At 47.1% G+C, this 16,733-nt stretch overlaps 1 protein-coding gene across 1 annotated transcript in view; it reads left to right on the top strand.

Moving 5' to 3' along the window:
* The first annotated feature begins 208 nt into the window (after positions 1–208).
* Positions 209–16,733, top strand: part of BCAP31 (B cell receptor associated protein 31) — a 43,484-nt gene continuing 26,959 nt past the window's right edge. Inside the window, exons 1-4 of the mRNA XM_063119420.1 lie at positions 209–290; positions 4,490–4,650; positions 6,521–6,621; positions 13,069–13,216. Coding sequence (XP_062975490.1) covers positions 4,556–4,650; positions 6,521–6,621; positions 13,069–13,216 — 344 coding nt within the window. The 5' untranslated portion in view covers positions 209–290; positions 4,490–4,555. The remainder of the gene's footprint in view (positions 291–4,489; positions 4,651–6,520; positions 6,622–13,068; positions 13,217–16,733) is intronic.

Here is a 16,733-nt window from a genome sequence, read left to right as displayed (position 1 = left end):
TCCTGTCATGGCGGAGCTTCCGGTGAAGTCTCTCCCCCTTTTTTTGAAATGTTATCACATGCGACACAAACACGTCTCCGGCGGTGAGGCCACGACTTCCGCCTTCCTCGTAGCTGTCTGTCTTTTCTTCTTCTTCCTTTCCTGCTTCCGAAAAGCCGCTTGCCGTTGGGTGATTGGGCCCCTCTCAAAGAGCCCACCCCCGAGGGGGCGGGGCTTTGAATCCTCCCCCTATTTCCGCTGTTGGCCAGGGCAGCTGTGGCTGGAGGTGGTTTCGGCTTGTGTAGGGCTTGGTATGTATTAGGTGTTGCTCTCTTTATCCCCCCCCCCCTTCCAGGTGGATGGGGAGTGGATGTCGGAGGCTCGTATATTAGAAGCCTTCCTGAAGGGGTGTGTGTGTGTGAGGGGTGGGGAAGGAACATTTTTCTACTAAGAGTTAAATGCGTCCCTCCCCTATTGATAGGAGTAGACTCTCATCCTGCATTTATGTAGCGTTTCCCCTTATTTATTTAGATGGGAAGAGAGGCGGGGCGGGGCGGGGGAGAAACTCTTTTTAGGGGATAGGCGGTGCAGCCTAGTTCCAAATTCCAGTTTCTGTCTCACAGTAGTGTATTCCTTTAACGCTAGTTCCTAGCTGTAACCAAATCTTAATCACGTGTAATTGCATTTTCCCAGCTCCTTGGGGTGCTCCACTCCTCTTCTCTGTTTTCCTAACTTTAGAAGGTAAGGTCTGGGGGTGGGCAAAGCCTATGGAACGCTTTCAGGGGCTGTAATCAGATAGAACACTGTATTAATAATGACTGTCATTTTGTAGGCATGGGGAGGTGTGGTGAAAAGGAGGTGGAGTGTGTGTGTCTGTGTGTGTGTGTGAGAGAGAGAGAGAGAGAGAGAGACATGCATAGACCTGTTCTGCAGTGCTTCCAATTCCCGCATGGCTCTCGAGTGTTCTAGAATCTAGTGAACCCTGCTGATTCTTCTAAACATAAAACCTGGAGCAAGTGAGAAAATATATCTTCTGAAACTTTAAGCCAAGCTTTTGAATAAAGCAGAATTTTCAGTGTGTGTGTGTGTGCATGCTCAGGTATTCATAGCAAAACACACTTTAAAAAAAAGTAGCAAAACATACTTTTTTTTTTAAAAAAAAGAAGTTACATTGATATTTACATAGCATGTTTCCTTGAAAGGAGATCAATTTTCTTACTGTCCCCACAAGTTGTCAGAAATGGCTTAAGGGTGAAAAAAAACCTCTCTGAGGCAGATAGAAGGCTTTCTGGTATTTTCTGTGGAAATCTGGGGTGTGGAAGTGAGGCAGAGAAGGCAGACGTGTCTCTCTGCTTGTTGTGAATCCCTGTTTAAGACCTGGATTGTATCTTTTGCATGGGATGTTTAAGCAATGGAAGTTGCAAAGCTGTTGCAACATCTTGGCAGTTCATATGTCTGTTTTATGATCTCCCTCATATAAGGCATAGATCAAGACAGTCTGTGGCAATTATTTGAGAAGGACTTCCCTATTCTGTAGAATTCTAGAATGTAGCTCCTGTTTATCTAAATATACTTATTCAGCCTTGGGGGCTTAGAAGCCTAACCAAGGTGGTCCACAAATAAAATAACAAACATGTAAAATCCAATTAACTAAAGCAACAGGCAGCATAAAAACATCTTGTTTCAACACAAACCAACAGATGAATAAAAATAATCATAGGGTTTGTACAAGAGTGATAAAGGATATATTAATCTCATAGTGCTTGCTTCTTACACATAGATAAAGAAGATTGCTGGTGGTGGTGTGGGAAGATGCCTTAGACATGTGACTTTTTTTCTTCTGGAGCCATGAACAGAAGACGACTTGGGTCTAGACAGATGTTTGTGGCTCTCCCCACATTTGACTATTCCCTTATGCAGCTTTGCAAATGAAATCTTAACCCCCCCCCCCTTTAACTTGTTTTTTTTCGTCTTGAATGTTCTTGGACTTACACTTTTAAAAGTTTCCAAAACCTATGTAAACTGAAGCTGAACTTTCCCTTCTTTCATCTCTTCTGTTGCACCAAGAGTGTTGTCTGCTTTGAGTATAACCCTAAGTCAGCAATCTTCACAGGAGCTTTAGCTCCAGGCACTGCTGCTGAACCACTTTGAGGACCCTTCCCAGGCTCTGGGAGAGGCCTCTCTGATCCCCCCCGCCTCCAGTCAAGTGGCAATATTGTACACCGGACTCAGCTGGAGGTGTTTTGGGGCCTCTCCTCCCTGTCCCCCTCCATGTTGTGGGTCACTAAGGGTGCAATCCTAAGCATCTTTAGACAGTAAAAAGATCTCCCAGTGCAAGGCTACATTGCTTGTTTGCTTGCTCACACATTCAGTTCCTTTTCCATCTCTGGTACCCATACAACGTACCACTGCAACTAGCCTCGTCCAGTCAATCATATTGCTCTTTGCTTCTTGGACTGGTTGATTGGTTCTGCTTCTCTCCCCCCACCCCCAGCCATCTTACAGCTGAGGAGTGGCAGGTCTTCTGATTCCCAACCCCTGAAACCTAGTCTGATAGCCCAGGTCACAGCAGCTGGCCCACCAGTAAAGCAAACAACAAGGAAAAGCTAGAGAGCTTCTGCTGAGAGTTAGCAGCTATTGCAAAAATAGAGGGAGGGCAGTGATTGGGAGCCACCAATGGCCCTCAAGCCTTGCAGTGACAATAGTTTGTTTGGATGATAGTTTCATGGAAACCAATTAATGGTGATACTAGCAAGAGTCTGGATTGATCCTTAATTATCAACTCTAATCCCTGCAACGTATTGGCTCATCCCTCAAATTAAGCTTGAGTACATCCTCTGGGTCAATGTATATGTCCTTGAGTATACTTTGGCCTGGTTGCTTCAAAGCAGAAATGCAGGTTGCTAACCACTTGGGCACTGGGAAGTTGGTGGTCCGCTTGTAGAGGCAAAGCGCTATTTTGGTCTCAAAGGAGCCAACACTGTTCTTTCAGGACCCCTCCCCTCTCACTGGGAAAGGATTAGACTGCTACTTCCTTGAGGGCCAGCATCAACTCAAGCACCTGTGCAACTTCTTCTAGGACTTTTCCTAGTTAGTAGTCTATTGATCATTGTGGGAGCAAAAACACTTTTGATGGTTCCAAAATCAAGATAGGTAACATTAATGAAGCATGCCCTGTTTGGTGTCCTACCGGGTTCAGGGAAGTTTTCTTCCCACCTGCATTCGGATAAGTTTAAAGATATATTTAAGGATAGGTTTTTCTTATCTTTAGGGTCCTCCCACAAATAGGCAGGATATTGGTGGCAGGTAATGATGGCCCTATAAAAAACCTTAGGAAGATGATGTGCAGGGTTTTATTTATGATCATGAAGGTACTCTCTCTGTGTTGGATTTGTTAGAGACAGAGCAGAGGCGGGAGCTTGCCTTTCCTTTTAGATAGGCTCAGTTGCTTTGAGTTAATTGGAACTGCTTGTTCTGCAAACATTTCCTTCTGCAATGTGGTCTAGCTGCTGCGGTGATCTGTGGATGGGCTGGAAGTGGCTGCATGAAATGTCCACTTGATATTCTTCTTGTGGCTCTTTTACACACACAGGGTTAAGGAAGTAGAGGGAGTAATTCCACCATCTGTTGGCCTAAGTGTGTCTGTATGTGTCATGCGATCTTTGACGATATGCAGCACTCTTCATCTTATCTGATTCAGCCTGGAGTAATTGGGGGAGGGGGAAGCATCATGTGCTTCCTGTAGGGCAGCGATGGCCAGCCGGTGGTCTGCAGGCAGAAACTAATTTTCAAGTTGATATGTGGATGCAGGCTGCTGTTATCCAGGACAGCATCACTCCCTCTGTGAATGTGGGCATCATGGATGCCACTTGAGCCAACAGTGCCACGGTTGGCTCCTCTTCCTAAGCGGTTTTGTTGGGGTGCCAGACCTGCCACCAACAGTCTGCTTGTGGTAGACCCCACTGTGCCTAAGAAAAACAAAACATGTAGTGGGTGGGACTCTTTCCTGATCCCAGAGGGACACCAGAATTGTCGTGGATGTATCCATCAGTCTAAGAACTACTGTGACAGCGCAGTCTGTCACAGTGGATTGTGTGTGTGTGTTTTCATTTCCTTCCTCCTTGCCATGTACACATTTTTATGGGGTGTTGCTTGTACCCCTTTCCTTGCTCATTGGTCGCCCCGGCCCTGTCATTGTGTGGTAGGGGAGGGCTTTCTATGCTACGCCTTTCCCCTCGGTTCCTGGTTCACAATCTATGGAGGGTAATCAATATTGAAGAGCTTGGGGAAACAGGTGGACTAAGGGAGTGATGAAAAGTTGGGAGGCTTACATCCAACGAGGTAGTAAAGCCCAGCTTGCCTTCTAAAGAGGTGAAGTCTGGCCCGTATTTGAGCTTCTCCCTCCTTTGCTGCCTGCCTTAAGGATGGAGCCCTGGTTTTGGAAATCGGTTTGACGTTGAGCCCATCAGTTGCTGCTGCTGTGTTCCAATGCCCTTTTCTTCCCTTCCAGCAAAGAAACTGCACCTGGCCGTGAATGTTCAGCCTCCCTTGAAGCAAAACTCCTTCCAAAGCTCTCATGATGAGTCTCCAGTGGGCAGCCGTGGCCACTTTCCTGTATGCGGAAGTCCTCCTCGTCTTTCTCCTGTGCATACCCTTTATCTCTGCAACGAGGTGAGTTGCTGGGTGGGGGTGGGATTATGTAATTTTGGGAGCCGTGACATGCCAGGACTTCTGGGTTGTGAAACAAACCAGTACATGTGTGCCAACTTTCTGTTTCAGTTTCAAGAAGTAGCTTGGGCTGATGTGTAGGAAGGAATGTATAAAAGAGAGCGAGAGCATAATTATTATTGTTGATGTCTGGTCACTGCTGAGACTCTTTGGGAGGCCTGAGTAATGAGCAGGGACATTTGTGGGTGATGGAGCTAGGTGAAGAGTCCCTTGGGCCTCCCTTTATTTTTCCTGAACAGCTGGTTCTGCGTTTGCAAACATCTGTAAGTGGCTGATCTGGGAATTTCTGTACCAGCATGATCATAGGACAAGCGTGAGGAACCTGCGGCCCTCTGGATGTTGTACTCAGCTGCCATCATTCATGGCCATTGTCCATAGTGGCTGGAGCTGATGGGAGTTGGAGTCCAACAACATCTCAAGGGCCACAGGTCCCCCACTTTGATTTAGGACATGGTCCATGGACCCTAAGGTCACCGTCAAGGCTGTGAACACTTGTACGATAAAAAGGTAATTCAAATTTTGCACCTAGAAAAGGTGGATTTGCTCTATAAGTCATTCCAACTTGTTCAGTATGCATAATTCAGTTTGTGACCTGGTCCGCATGTAACAACAACACTGAGTACGGGTTGTCTTTGAATTGTGGGTTGTTGTTACATGCAATCCCTGCACTATGGTTTAACATAACAACCCTCAATTCATCAACAGTCCACATTTCAGCCCATACTCTGAGTTGTTATTAAGTGTGAGCCAGACAAGTGAGACCTGACTTCTGGTAGTGGGTTGGGAAATCTTATGCTTGACTTGATTGGAAAATGAGAGACAGCTATGTATTCCAGTATTTGGTACCATATGGCCCAGCTGCTGCTATGTCACATGTTAAAGGTTTTATGTTGGCCCTGTTCAGAAGACACCTTAAACCCTGGCTTTAACCCCGGTGGTTAAGCCAGAAAGCCGGGCCATGTTCAGAAGACACCTTAAACCATGGCTTTAAACCACGGTGACTAATCTGGATCCTTGAGGTAGAAGCACCCTGGAGGAAGGAGAGCTCATAAGAAAGCTGCCTTATACTGAGCCTGTTTGCATGTCATGACAACCCACGGTGGCTTAATTGGTCTGTGGGGGCTACTCACGTTGTGCTCGGTGCCTGCAGGTGCTGTTTTTCCATGGCACTCATGGGCATCTGTCCTGCCAGACTTTGTCCTGTTGAGCAAACCCAGGCAGTAGGGTTATTTGAGGATTAAACAACCCTCAAATAACCCTAAAACAAGCCATGTCTAACCTTCAACCTCCAAAAAGCCTAAAAACAAGCCATGTCTAGCTCTCAACCCTAAAACAAGCCAGGTCTAACTTTCACACAATCCTTGTCACCTGGATTTGCCCGACACCACAAGCCATGGCAATCCGGGCACCACAGTGGGCTGTTGTGTCGTGTGAATCAGGTCCCTGACTCAGATCATGGGTCCATCTAGCTCGGTGTTGTCTGTCCTAACTGGCAGTTGCAGCTCTCCAGGGTTTGAGGCAAGATCCTTTCCTAGTCATACCTGGAGATGCTGGAGATTGAACTTGGGGCCTGATGCATGCGGATCAGGGCCTCTGCCACTAAGCCACAGCTCCTCTTGACATCACTTTAGCTGGAGCCCCGTAAACCTCTGTTATTGGTCCTAATGGGAAACTGCCCCTCTGGGGTGGAAAAGTTCAGTCCCGTCTCCTATTCTTTCCCCCTACCCACCCCCCGCGTGAGACACCTGTAGCATGTGTTGTAATTACATCAGTGTGCAAAGCATTGCTCCTAAACCCCAGCCTTCTTCCACAGATGGCAGAAAATCTTCAAGTCTCGCTTGGTGCAGCTCATGGTGACGTACGGAAACACCTTCTTTGTTGTGCTCATAGTCATCCTTGTCCTGTTGTTCTTTGGTGAGTGGAAGGTTGTGCTGCTGGGTGGGGGCAATCTTTATACTGCCGCATGCTCATGTGCTTCTCTGCCTACCCACCTGCTAGCTACTGTTCAGGTCCAAGGGATTTGTGCCTCTTGCCTCCCTAGTGCTACAGCAGCTGGAGACGCCACCCCCCCCCCAGCCCAAACAACCCCAGCCCAAACAAACCCAGCTTGTTTCAGAGTTGTTATTGTTATTTTTATTTATTTATATCCCACCTTTTGTCCAATGCTGGGCCTCAAGGCAGCATTACAAAATTTAAAACCTATAAATAGAATAAAGTTAAAATATATTAAATATATTACAATATTAAAACATTTAAACTGACAGTTTTAAAAGTCCTTGACACAGACAGAGGCCCCGATTATTCGCCAAAGGCCTGTCGGAACAAAAACGTCTTTGCCTGCCTCCTAAAGCATATCAAAGAGGGAGCCAGTCTAGCTTCCCTGGGAAGAGAGTTCCAGAGCACTGGAGCAGCCACCGAGAAGGCCCTCTCCTGCGTTCCCACCAGGCGTGCCTGTGATGGTGGTGGGACTGAGTGAAGAGCTTCCCCTGAAGATCTTAAAGCATGGGCAGCCTTGTAAGGGAGAATACGATCTTTCAGATAACCTGGACCTGAGCCATATAGGGCTTTATAGGTCATAATCAGCACTTTGAATTGTGCCCGGAGACAAACTGGAAGCCAGTGGAGCTGTTTTAACAGGGTAGTTACATGCTCCCTGTGACTAGGCCCGGTCAACACTCAGTTCAAAGTGCCAGTAACTGCCTATAGAACTGTGATGTACTCAAGACCCCTGGACATTTCAAGAATGTCTTCCTTCCACATGATACTGCGTGCCCACTCAGCTCACTGGCAAGTCACCTGCTGTGGTTCCACCACAGTCAAAACTGAGTCGGCACCTACCTGGGACGGGGCCTTTTCAGCAGCAGCACCTTGATTATACAACTCCTTGTTCTGGGAGACTCACCTGGTCCTCTTCGCTGTTAGCGTGGTCACATCTTGTAAAGATTGCGCTGCCCCATCGTGCCTTTCTGGGCTCGCTTTCTCCAATCCAGTTTTAGAATGCTTGTGTTTTGTTTTTAAAAAGACAGTAGCATGTCTCTCCATTAATTAGCCACTTGAATTGCCTTTGAGATAGAAAAGCAGCTTATATGTTCCAATATCAATAAAGTTAAAAGGCTGGGCATTACTTTCTTCCAGTCTCCCTCAAGAAGGACGTTGTGGGTGGGATGCAGGCATAGGCACAAGTTGCTCTTAAGAGCTGTGCCGTTCTAACGGTCCAAAGCATGGTGCACTGACAGCCACGAGCTCTGGCGGCTGAAACATGTCCAGTGAGGCACAGGTTCTCCTCTGTAAACACCTGTGGGCAGGCTGCTCTTCGAGTTTCTCCAGTTCTGGCTCCCTTGGTGAGAGGCCGTGTGTGGAGTGAGTGTTAAGTTGTTCCTAGAACTCTTACACAAGCTATGGTTTAGGCAGAGCTGAAGGAGCCAGTAGGGTAGGCTGAGAGCTGGCTTATGCTGGCCCCTGGAGGCTGTTCAGCAGTGTTCAGAACAAAGATGGCCACTTCGGAATTCTGAGGGAGACAATGTGGTCTTCTACAGACAGTGCTTTGGGAATGAGTTCACTTTTCTGTGCAAAGGGATCCCTTCATGGGCAAAACTGTTTGCCCCCAAAGATGCTACTATACTGGTTTTCGGGGAAACTGGGTCAAAGTAGGCTTAACCTTCCCATGTGTGCAATCCCCATTTGGATTTCCCACCTCCATCCCCTTGAGCTGCTATTTCAAAAAGTAAACAAGCCCAGGAGAGGTGATCAATGAGGCAATTGGCCTGGGAGAGACTATTTATTACACTTATAAAGAGCTCTCTGGGCGGTTTACAGAAATTCTAAAATTGAGATAAAAACAAGTATACAAAATGTTAAAATTCTAAAACACATAACATACACACATAAAGCATTAAAAACTGTTTAAAAACTAAACATGTGGGTGATTAAGATGTGCTGCCATATGCCTGGGCAAAGAGGAAAGTCTTAACCTGGCACTGGAAAGATAGCAGCGTTGGCGCCAGGTGAGCCTCGTCAGGGAGATCGTTCCATAGTCTGGGGGCCACCACCGAAAAGGCCCTGTCCCTCGTTGCCACACTCCGAGCGTCTCTCGGAGTAGGCACCCGGAGGAGGACCTTAGATGTTGAACGTAGTGACCGGGTATATTCACGTCGGGAGAGGCATTCCGTCAGGTATTGTGGTCCCAATGTGAATTTGTGGTCAAATTCAGTTTGCAGATGAATCATAGGAACATAGGAAGCTGCCTTGTACTGAGTCAAAGCAGTGGTCCATCCTGCCCAGTATTGTCAACACTGACTGGCAGCAGCTCTCCAGGTTTTCAGGCAGGAATTTTTCCAGTCCTAACTGGAGATGCTGGGGATTTGAACCTGGGACATCCCCCATGCAAAACAGGTGCTCCTTCCCCGTTATCTAGTTCAGGTCTCTAAGGCCTACATTTCTAGAATACTTGGAGACCTTGAATATCCGTAGACATCCTGCTTCAACTTTAGTGCTGTCTCTCATTGCAGTGGGATCCAAAGCTTTATTTCAAAATTTGTACCTGAGATTGCCAGGATTACGGCCCTCAAAACGGCTTGTGATATGATCTCCAGATAAGGCACACGTTCATTCAAAATGGCATGGAACAACAAAATGTAGCAGGTGGTGACACTGCAGTATAGAAATGTAATAAATAAATAAAAATAAATAAATAAAACGGCTACTTTGCTATTGAGGGCTTAATTTTTTAAAATACGAGAAGTGCCTGCTGATCAAATAAATGCCATTGGAGCTGGGCTGATTTGATTTAAAACGTTTCTCTGAATGACTCAATTTAAAGGATTTAAATCACAGTTGAAATTACTAGTCAGGAAGATTGTATTTAATTGTAATGTCGAAGTAAATTATTCAACGGTTTATTGCAGTCAATTGACCATTCCAACAAAAGTTACATACAGAAACACTTAGCGTACAGCTAGCTATTAAAAAGACAAGTAATCATAGAGGATCTAATAGAAATGGCCAAATTCAAAAAGTACATTATTGTTTAGTGTAATCTTAATACATTTTCAGAGATGTAGGTTTCATTAGAAGTTAGGTCCAAACAAAGCAATTACTCTGAATTGTTTTCAGATTAATTTTCATCAAAAAATGGGATAATTGGGTTGTCCTAGTACTAAAGCAAAATGAACTTGTGAAGTCATTCAGGAGATGAACCAAGCTCCAACTGTTGAATTAATCATGTTTTTGGGGGTTTTTTGGTCATGATGTGCCGGAATCACCACCTCCAAACAGACTTTTAAATTGTACTAATAAGATTGTTTATTCTTCTGGTTAGCTTCCTTCTTCAACAACATTAACGAAACACGCACAAGGATTTTTGAGTGGTGAACCGATTTCAGTTTTACATAAATGTAAAATTCTGTTTAGAAAAAAAAATTAGGCAGTTTCAACCACAGCAGGTACATAAACAAAATACTCCCAAATGGGGTTTCCTTTTATAGCCTGCTGCTGCCTGTCATCCTAGGCATTTCCCTTCTATGCTGGAGGATGTGTAGAAATTTCCTCAGGGCTGCCTGAATATGTTCTGTTCACTTTTGGTTTCACTTTGTATTTCTCTCCCCCATCCCTTGCACTTATATCCAGGCTCCTCTTCCTTGTTCAGGTCTATTCTATCTCCCCAAATTCTCTGTTCACTGACCTTCTCTATCTTTGCACTTAGAGAGAGGCAAAGCACACACACACACACAGAGAGAATGCACTTCTGTACACCACCTACCCTATTCCCAGTGGCAACCAGCCATGCCTTGGGCGGTTGGGATGTATGAGGTCTTGTGTGCCTATCCTGGAGTGGGTGACATGTAAAAAAGAAGAAGCACTCTGAGCTTTCTAGATCCAGGGTGCTGAGGGTTTTAAAGTTGAAAACCCCATACGTCTAATTGAGCTTGAAAACAAACTAGTAACTGGTGGAGCTCTCAGAAGAACTGTAATAGGGCTCCTGGAGGCTGGCTGCAGATGCAGTGCTGCTGTGCCCTGGGCCAGCTGAACATGGCTTGGGTGATGCCTCCACTGTAGGCCGATCACAAGTAATTGAATTACATCGCTGCAGCTGAGACAGCTTGCTCGGTTTCTGTCAGCCCAATAGGTTTTGAGTACCTGTTTGAGGTAATCTAGTCCAGGTCTCTTAAGGCCTACAATTCTAAAATACTTGGAGACCTTGAACATCCGTCAGCCGGTGGGACAAGCTTCCTACATTGCACACACGTTACCTTATGCCCCTTACTCTGAACTGTTCCCCTTCTCCAAAAGGGGCCACGTTCTGTTTATGCAGATATCAGGAAAATGGTGTGCTGACCCTGGCTCTTCTTGCAGGGTGAGAGGGAGATCCTTGGCCTGCCTCAGTTTCCCCTGTAACAAAGTGTACAGTATTACTTATGGAACACCTCTACCAACATGAATCTACCCGGTTGCTGCAATCAACATCTGGAGCCTTCCTCCGAGTGTTTCCTCTGAGGGAGACTAGGAAGGTGGTGACAAGGGAGAGGTCCTTCTCGGTGGTAGCCCCCGACTTGGGAGCGAGCTCCCCATTGAGGCCTGCCTGGCGCCAACACAGTCATCTTTTTGGTGTCAGGTTAGCCTGCCCTCTTTTCCCAGGCATTTAATGGCATATGATGGCGTAATTGCATCAGTTGTCTTGATCAGGTTTGTTATTGAAATTGTTTTTAGCTATTTCAATTATTTTTGAATTTTGTCTGTCCAACAATTTTTAGACTATGTTTTATTATAATGTTGCATGATATTTTAATGTAGTTTGTATTTGTTTTTTCTGCCTGGGAATTGTGGTGAACTGCCCAGAGAGCTTCAGCTATTGGGCGGTATATAAATGAAATAATAATGATGGTGGCAATTTATAACAAATACCCTTCAGGGAGTGGTCACCTACCTTAGCTCTGCTTTCATCTTCCTGCGTGCCCAGCCGCTCTGCTCTGCATAGATATTGTTGGCTGCATCTCTTTGGCGCCTTTCAGATGGCAGAATGCCATTCTCCTGGTTGCTTCCTGATGGCTAGGAGTTGCCTTCAGTTTATTGACATTCTTCCCTGCCTACTTAATTATGTTAGAGGGTTTGGGTCGACAGGGTACTAGTAAACATTCTTATGGGCTGTTGAATGTTCTTTATTTACAAGGCCACCTGGACATTCCAAAGGCAAGGAGGCCTTCATGGTGTAGGGGGGACCATGGGTTAGGCTCTCTGCCCCCCTTTGAGCCCTTAGCTCTTCAGAGGAGAATCTGCGAGTAAAGTTGCCTACAGGGCAAGAGCCTGATTACTGGCCTTGGTGGGTTTTATTTGGCATATATCCTGCCTTTCTGGCAAAAAAAAAAAAAAAGCGCGCCTCGAGGTGGCTAACAATAAAATCCAGATGAAAAACAAAATCTTAATTAAAATATAGGAAAGGACCCTCTCGTGCAAGCACTTGAGTCATTGCTGACTCCAAGAGGGACGCCTGCTTTCACTGACGTTTTCTTGGCAGACTTTGTAGCGGGGTGGTTTGCCGTTGCCTTCCCCAGTCGCAGTTACCTTTCCCCCAGCTAGCTGGGTACTCACTTTACCGACCTCGGGAAGGATGGAAGGCTGAGTCGACCTGAGCCGGCTGCCTGAGAACCAGCTTCTGCTGGGATCGAACTCAGGCCGTGGGGAGAGTTTTGGCTGCAGTAACTGCTGCTTACCATTTTGCACCACACAAGGCTCCTAATTAAAATATAACCAACAAATAAATTAAAAACACAGGAATCAGAGGGCAAGGCTACCTGTCTTGTAGGAAGTTTCACTGAAACTTAAAGGGGTTCCACAGTACTGGTTTGTCTCAGCCCACAACACTTAAAGAATTTGGCAATTGTATAAGTTCATTCTTTGCTGCAATTTACATACAAAGGCTTAGGAATAGAAAACTATATTAGCTGTGTCAATGGCATCCAGATTGCCTCACTCTTAACATCCAGTTCTTTACCAGCAAGACACAGGAGTGATTACTTTGGGGGTGTTGGGGGCTTGAAGGGCATGGACTCTTGCTGCTCAATTGCACTGGTTAATCCTTTTGGGGTCCTTCATGCCTAGCCTGGGCAAATGCTTGAAATGCCGTTTGATTATGCTAGTGATCTGGGCTTCTTTGGCACCTCTGAATAACACCCCGGGCATCAATTCACGCTCCTTGTTGCTGTTGCAGTGGGGACTCTTTGCTAGGCTTCCTTATTAGACAAATTCATAGCAATGTGCTGGGCTTGGGACTACATGGGTAGAAGCAGCCTGGAGCTTCAGTTCAAGGCGTCCTGGTGATTGAATCCCACCTGTGCAGAGCTCTGACTGTTTCTCGACGATTTGCAGATGCCATTCGCGAGATCCGGAAATATGACGATGTGACCGAGAAAGTGAACCTGCAGAATAACCCCGGGGCTGTGGAGCATTTTCACATGAAGCTCTTCCGAGCCCAACGCAACCTCTACATTGCTGGCTTCTCGTTATTGATGTCTTTGTGAGTACCTGCAGGGGGGATGGATGCTTGGGAACCTTGGCATTGCTCAGGTGGCAGGTGGGAGGCCTTGGGAGCACACCTGAAGGAAGGGCTTCCAGGGAATGCTGCATCAGTTGCAACCAGCATGCGTCATCCTAAACGATAACGTCATGCCAAGTAGACTAAATAGCTTCCTCCAAATGGGCGCCTTCCAAATGTCTTAGACAGCAACTACAACTCCCATTGTCCCCAGCCAGCATTGCCACTAGAGAAGAGTGTTTATTTCAGGGCCTTTGATGTACTACTTGCATGGAGTTCTCCAGGGAACGTCTCTGACCCTCCACCAAGGGAAGCTGTTATGAACTCCTTTGGAGGGAGCATCCTCTAGGCCACGGATTGGGACCCCCCACCCCACCCAATGGGAGGTCCCCATCTGGTCTGCCAGCTTCCCTGCCTTATCTCTGATCGGGCATAAGACACTTTCACTGCTCCCAGTCCCCTGCCCAGCACGCGGTAGTAAGACTTTGAAAAGGCCTCCATTGGCCTTTTAAAAGCTGAGTTGTGGGTTGGGTGGCCCTGCCTGCAGCAGGCATGTTGCCCTTAACATGTTTGCCCAGAACCAATTTAGCCCCCAGGCCCAAAAAGAGTCCTCAGCCCTGTTTTAGGCAGGCCTCTGCAGCTTCCTTTAATGCTGCCTTGTTTGGTTCCCTTGCGGCTATGTGTTTGCTGTAGAGATGAATTCAGTGTGGTGCAAACTGGTATATGTAGGACTTTAAAACCACTGGCCTGGTTGGCACATAAGGACAACCGAGAGTACCAGTTGAGTATGGGTTGTTGTTGAATCCTAGGTTGTTGTAAAGGAAACCACACTCAGCCAAACCGGCTGTCCACTGGATTTTGCACAGATCTTGGAATAAAGCACACAGCTCTCAAATTGAAAGGGTTAGGCCCAATCCTTTATTGAAATTGGAAGGGTAAGAGGCAAGCATCACATCAGATTAGCTACTAAAATTGATACAGAAATAACACCCTGAACCCCAATACCAGCAATACTAATACATTGTTACAGAATATACTTCCCCAGCCAGGTGTCCTTCAGCTCAGGCGCCAGGCCCCACGTTTGGTAGACTTTTATGGCCACTCAGCTATTCTACTCCCCCCTCCCTCCGGATGGGCCATTTTTTCCCTTCACAGATGCAAATTGCCCCAAGGCCACTTCTCTCGCCTTGACGGAGCCAGGAGATGGCCTCACGCCCACGGCCAGGTGGAGAGATAAGCGGTACTTCTGCAATTCTATAACAGACAATAGACAATGAATAAAGATTCTTAAAAACAGCAATTCTTTGTACACTTAACCCCTTCCTTACAGTTGTTACATGTGAACCATGCTCTATAGTTTAACTATGAACTATTAACCACGAACAACCCAGGAGGAGAGCCCATAGTTAGTTATTGAGTTGTGAACTCTGGATTGTTCACGGTTAACCCATAGTTAAACCGTAATGTAGGGTTCACATGTAGTGACAACCCTCAATTCAACAATAACCCGTGATTCAGTGACAACCTCTACTCACACTGTATTCTGGGTTGTTACATGTGAACCAGATGACTACATTCCAGGTGAATTCAGGTGGCATAAAAGTTAAGATTGGTGGTGGTGCATTGTATATATAGGTAAACAAGTGAAGAATGTGCTATAGTTTCACTAGAGCAAAGGGTCGGACAAGACAGTACACCAGGGGTGCAGGATGGGAGGTGGGGAATTGTCTCCTTCCAAACTGGATGTCAGTGCCTTCCCCCCCGCCTCCACCACTTTTTCTCCATGCTGTGAGAGGGATGGAGTTCCATTCCATGCTTCTCGCAGCCTGAAGAAAGGGACTCAGACGGGGCTTGGAGGTGCAGCCTCTCTTCCCAATGCGGTCCGAGTTCCCTGCCACCCACATCCCTGCTGTTACCTCCAGTTGGAGATAATGGAGATTCTTCCATGGGTCAGATGCTCAACCTCCTTGGGCCAGATTAGGCCCTCGGGGTGCAGGTTCCTCATTCCTGCACCCATTTTGCCATCCGAAATCCCTCCCGGCCAGTCTGTCTCTGTTGGATATTGGCTTAAAGCTCTACAAATCTTTCAGAGGTTACTCGACTCCCACCCACTTAGCCCGCTTAAGGATCACGCCACAGTGAATATGTTGGGCTCTTGTTCGCAACCACAGGCCAATGCACTGCCCTGACCTGGTCAGCAGCTACTCAGAGGCGGCGGGAGCGGAGTGCTGAAAACGTAACTGTTCTGTAGCTGTACGCACAGCTTCCTCTTGCCTCCAGGGAGACCAGATGGTCGCCCCTCATGGAGTCTGGCCACCTGTTGTCAGTCTGTGCTGTTTTCTGTTAGCTGCTGCGAAGCGCAACACTTGGAGTGAGATGGTGGCAGGGGCTGAACTGGGCAGCTGTGTTGCTGCCAGCCACGAGGGGGCAGCGCAGCAGCGTCGTTTTCTTACCTCTTCCTGAAAGGCAGGTCGCTCCATGAATTCATCGGCAGCAAAGACAGCAGCAGAGCTCCCCAGGTACTAAACTTGGCATCAGCTTCTTCAGAGCTAGGGCTGAACAAAATGAATAATTTCGGGGAAATGTGCATGGGAAACTGCTCATGTGTCAAAAATGCGCCAGACACCCTCTAGTTGATGGGTACATGCGTACAAAAAAGTGTACGTTTGGAAATATGTGCACAAAAATACAAATATGTGCACAAAGAAACATTTCGGGGTGGGGAGGCAGGGGCAAAGGCTCGCAATCTGATGTGGAACCAGAGCAGAACAAGTGTAGCGGTGGGAAAGATGAGAACCTGAAGATCAAGCCTTGGTGGATTTGCCCATCCGTAGCCAGGGCAACCATTGCCTGCATGGGAATTGTAGTACGGCAGATTCCCTTAACTTGGTGGCTTCCAGCTGGGTTGGACTACAACTCCAAGCATGCTGGCTGATGGATGCTGGGAGTTGTAGTCCAACACAGCTGGAGGGAAAACAGATCAGAAGGATGAGTCTTCCTGGCAGGCTTGGGCTCTGCCCCGCCCCAACCTGTTGAAAGTTGGATTTGATAGCAAGAAACGTAGTATGAGTGAAATTTCAAATGATAAATCGCCCCCCCCCCCCTCCAAAGGGCAATTGTGTTTGCCATTCATTTTGCTGTCTCCTGCTGCTAGTGGCAGCTGTTCCCTGCCCAGCTGAACCAAGGAATCGCCCCTTTTCCTGGCTTTGGGCACAGACCGCAGATCCCGATGTCCACTCCGGTGGTTGCCTGCCCAGCTCTCGGGTTTTAATTGGCAGCTGCTTTTGTCTGAGACAGCTGACGAATTGAGCGAACGCTGCCTTTGAGCTGTCAATCCGCTGTCTGCGGGCGCAGCGCTGCCTACAAAGGGAATCTGTGGGACCGGGCAGCTGGGGTGGGGAAGGGGGGCTGAGCGACTGCTTCCCAGTCTGGCCCAAGGGGTGGTCTGTCCTCCTCTTGAGAGGCTTCTCTGCTCCAAATCGCTGCAGGGAGGGCCCTT

This window comes from Elgaria multicarinata, chromosome 3, assembly GCF_023053635.1.
Source record: "Elgaria multicarinata webbii isolate HBS135686 ecotype San Diego chromosome 3, rElgMul1.1.pri, whole genome shotgun sequence".
Taxonomy (NCBI): domain Eukaryota; kingdom Metazoa; phylum Chordata; class Lepidosauria; order Squamata; family Anguidae; genus Elgaria; species Elgaria multicarinata.
This window is presented reverse-complemented; position numbering and strand designations above follow the sequence as displayed.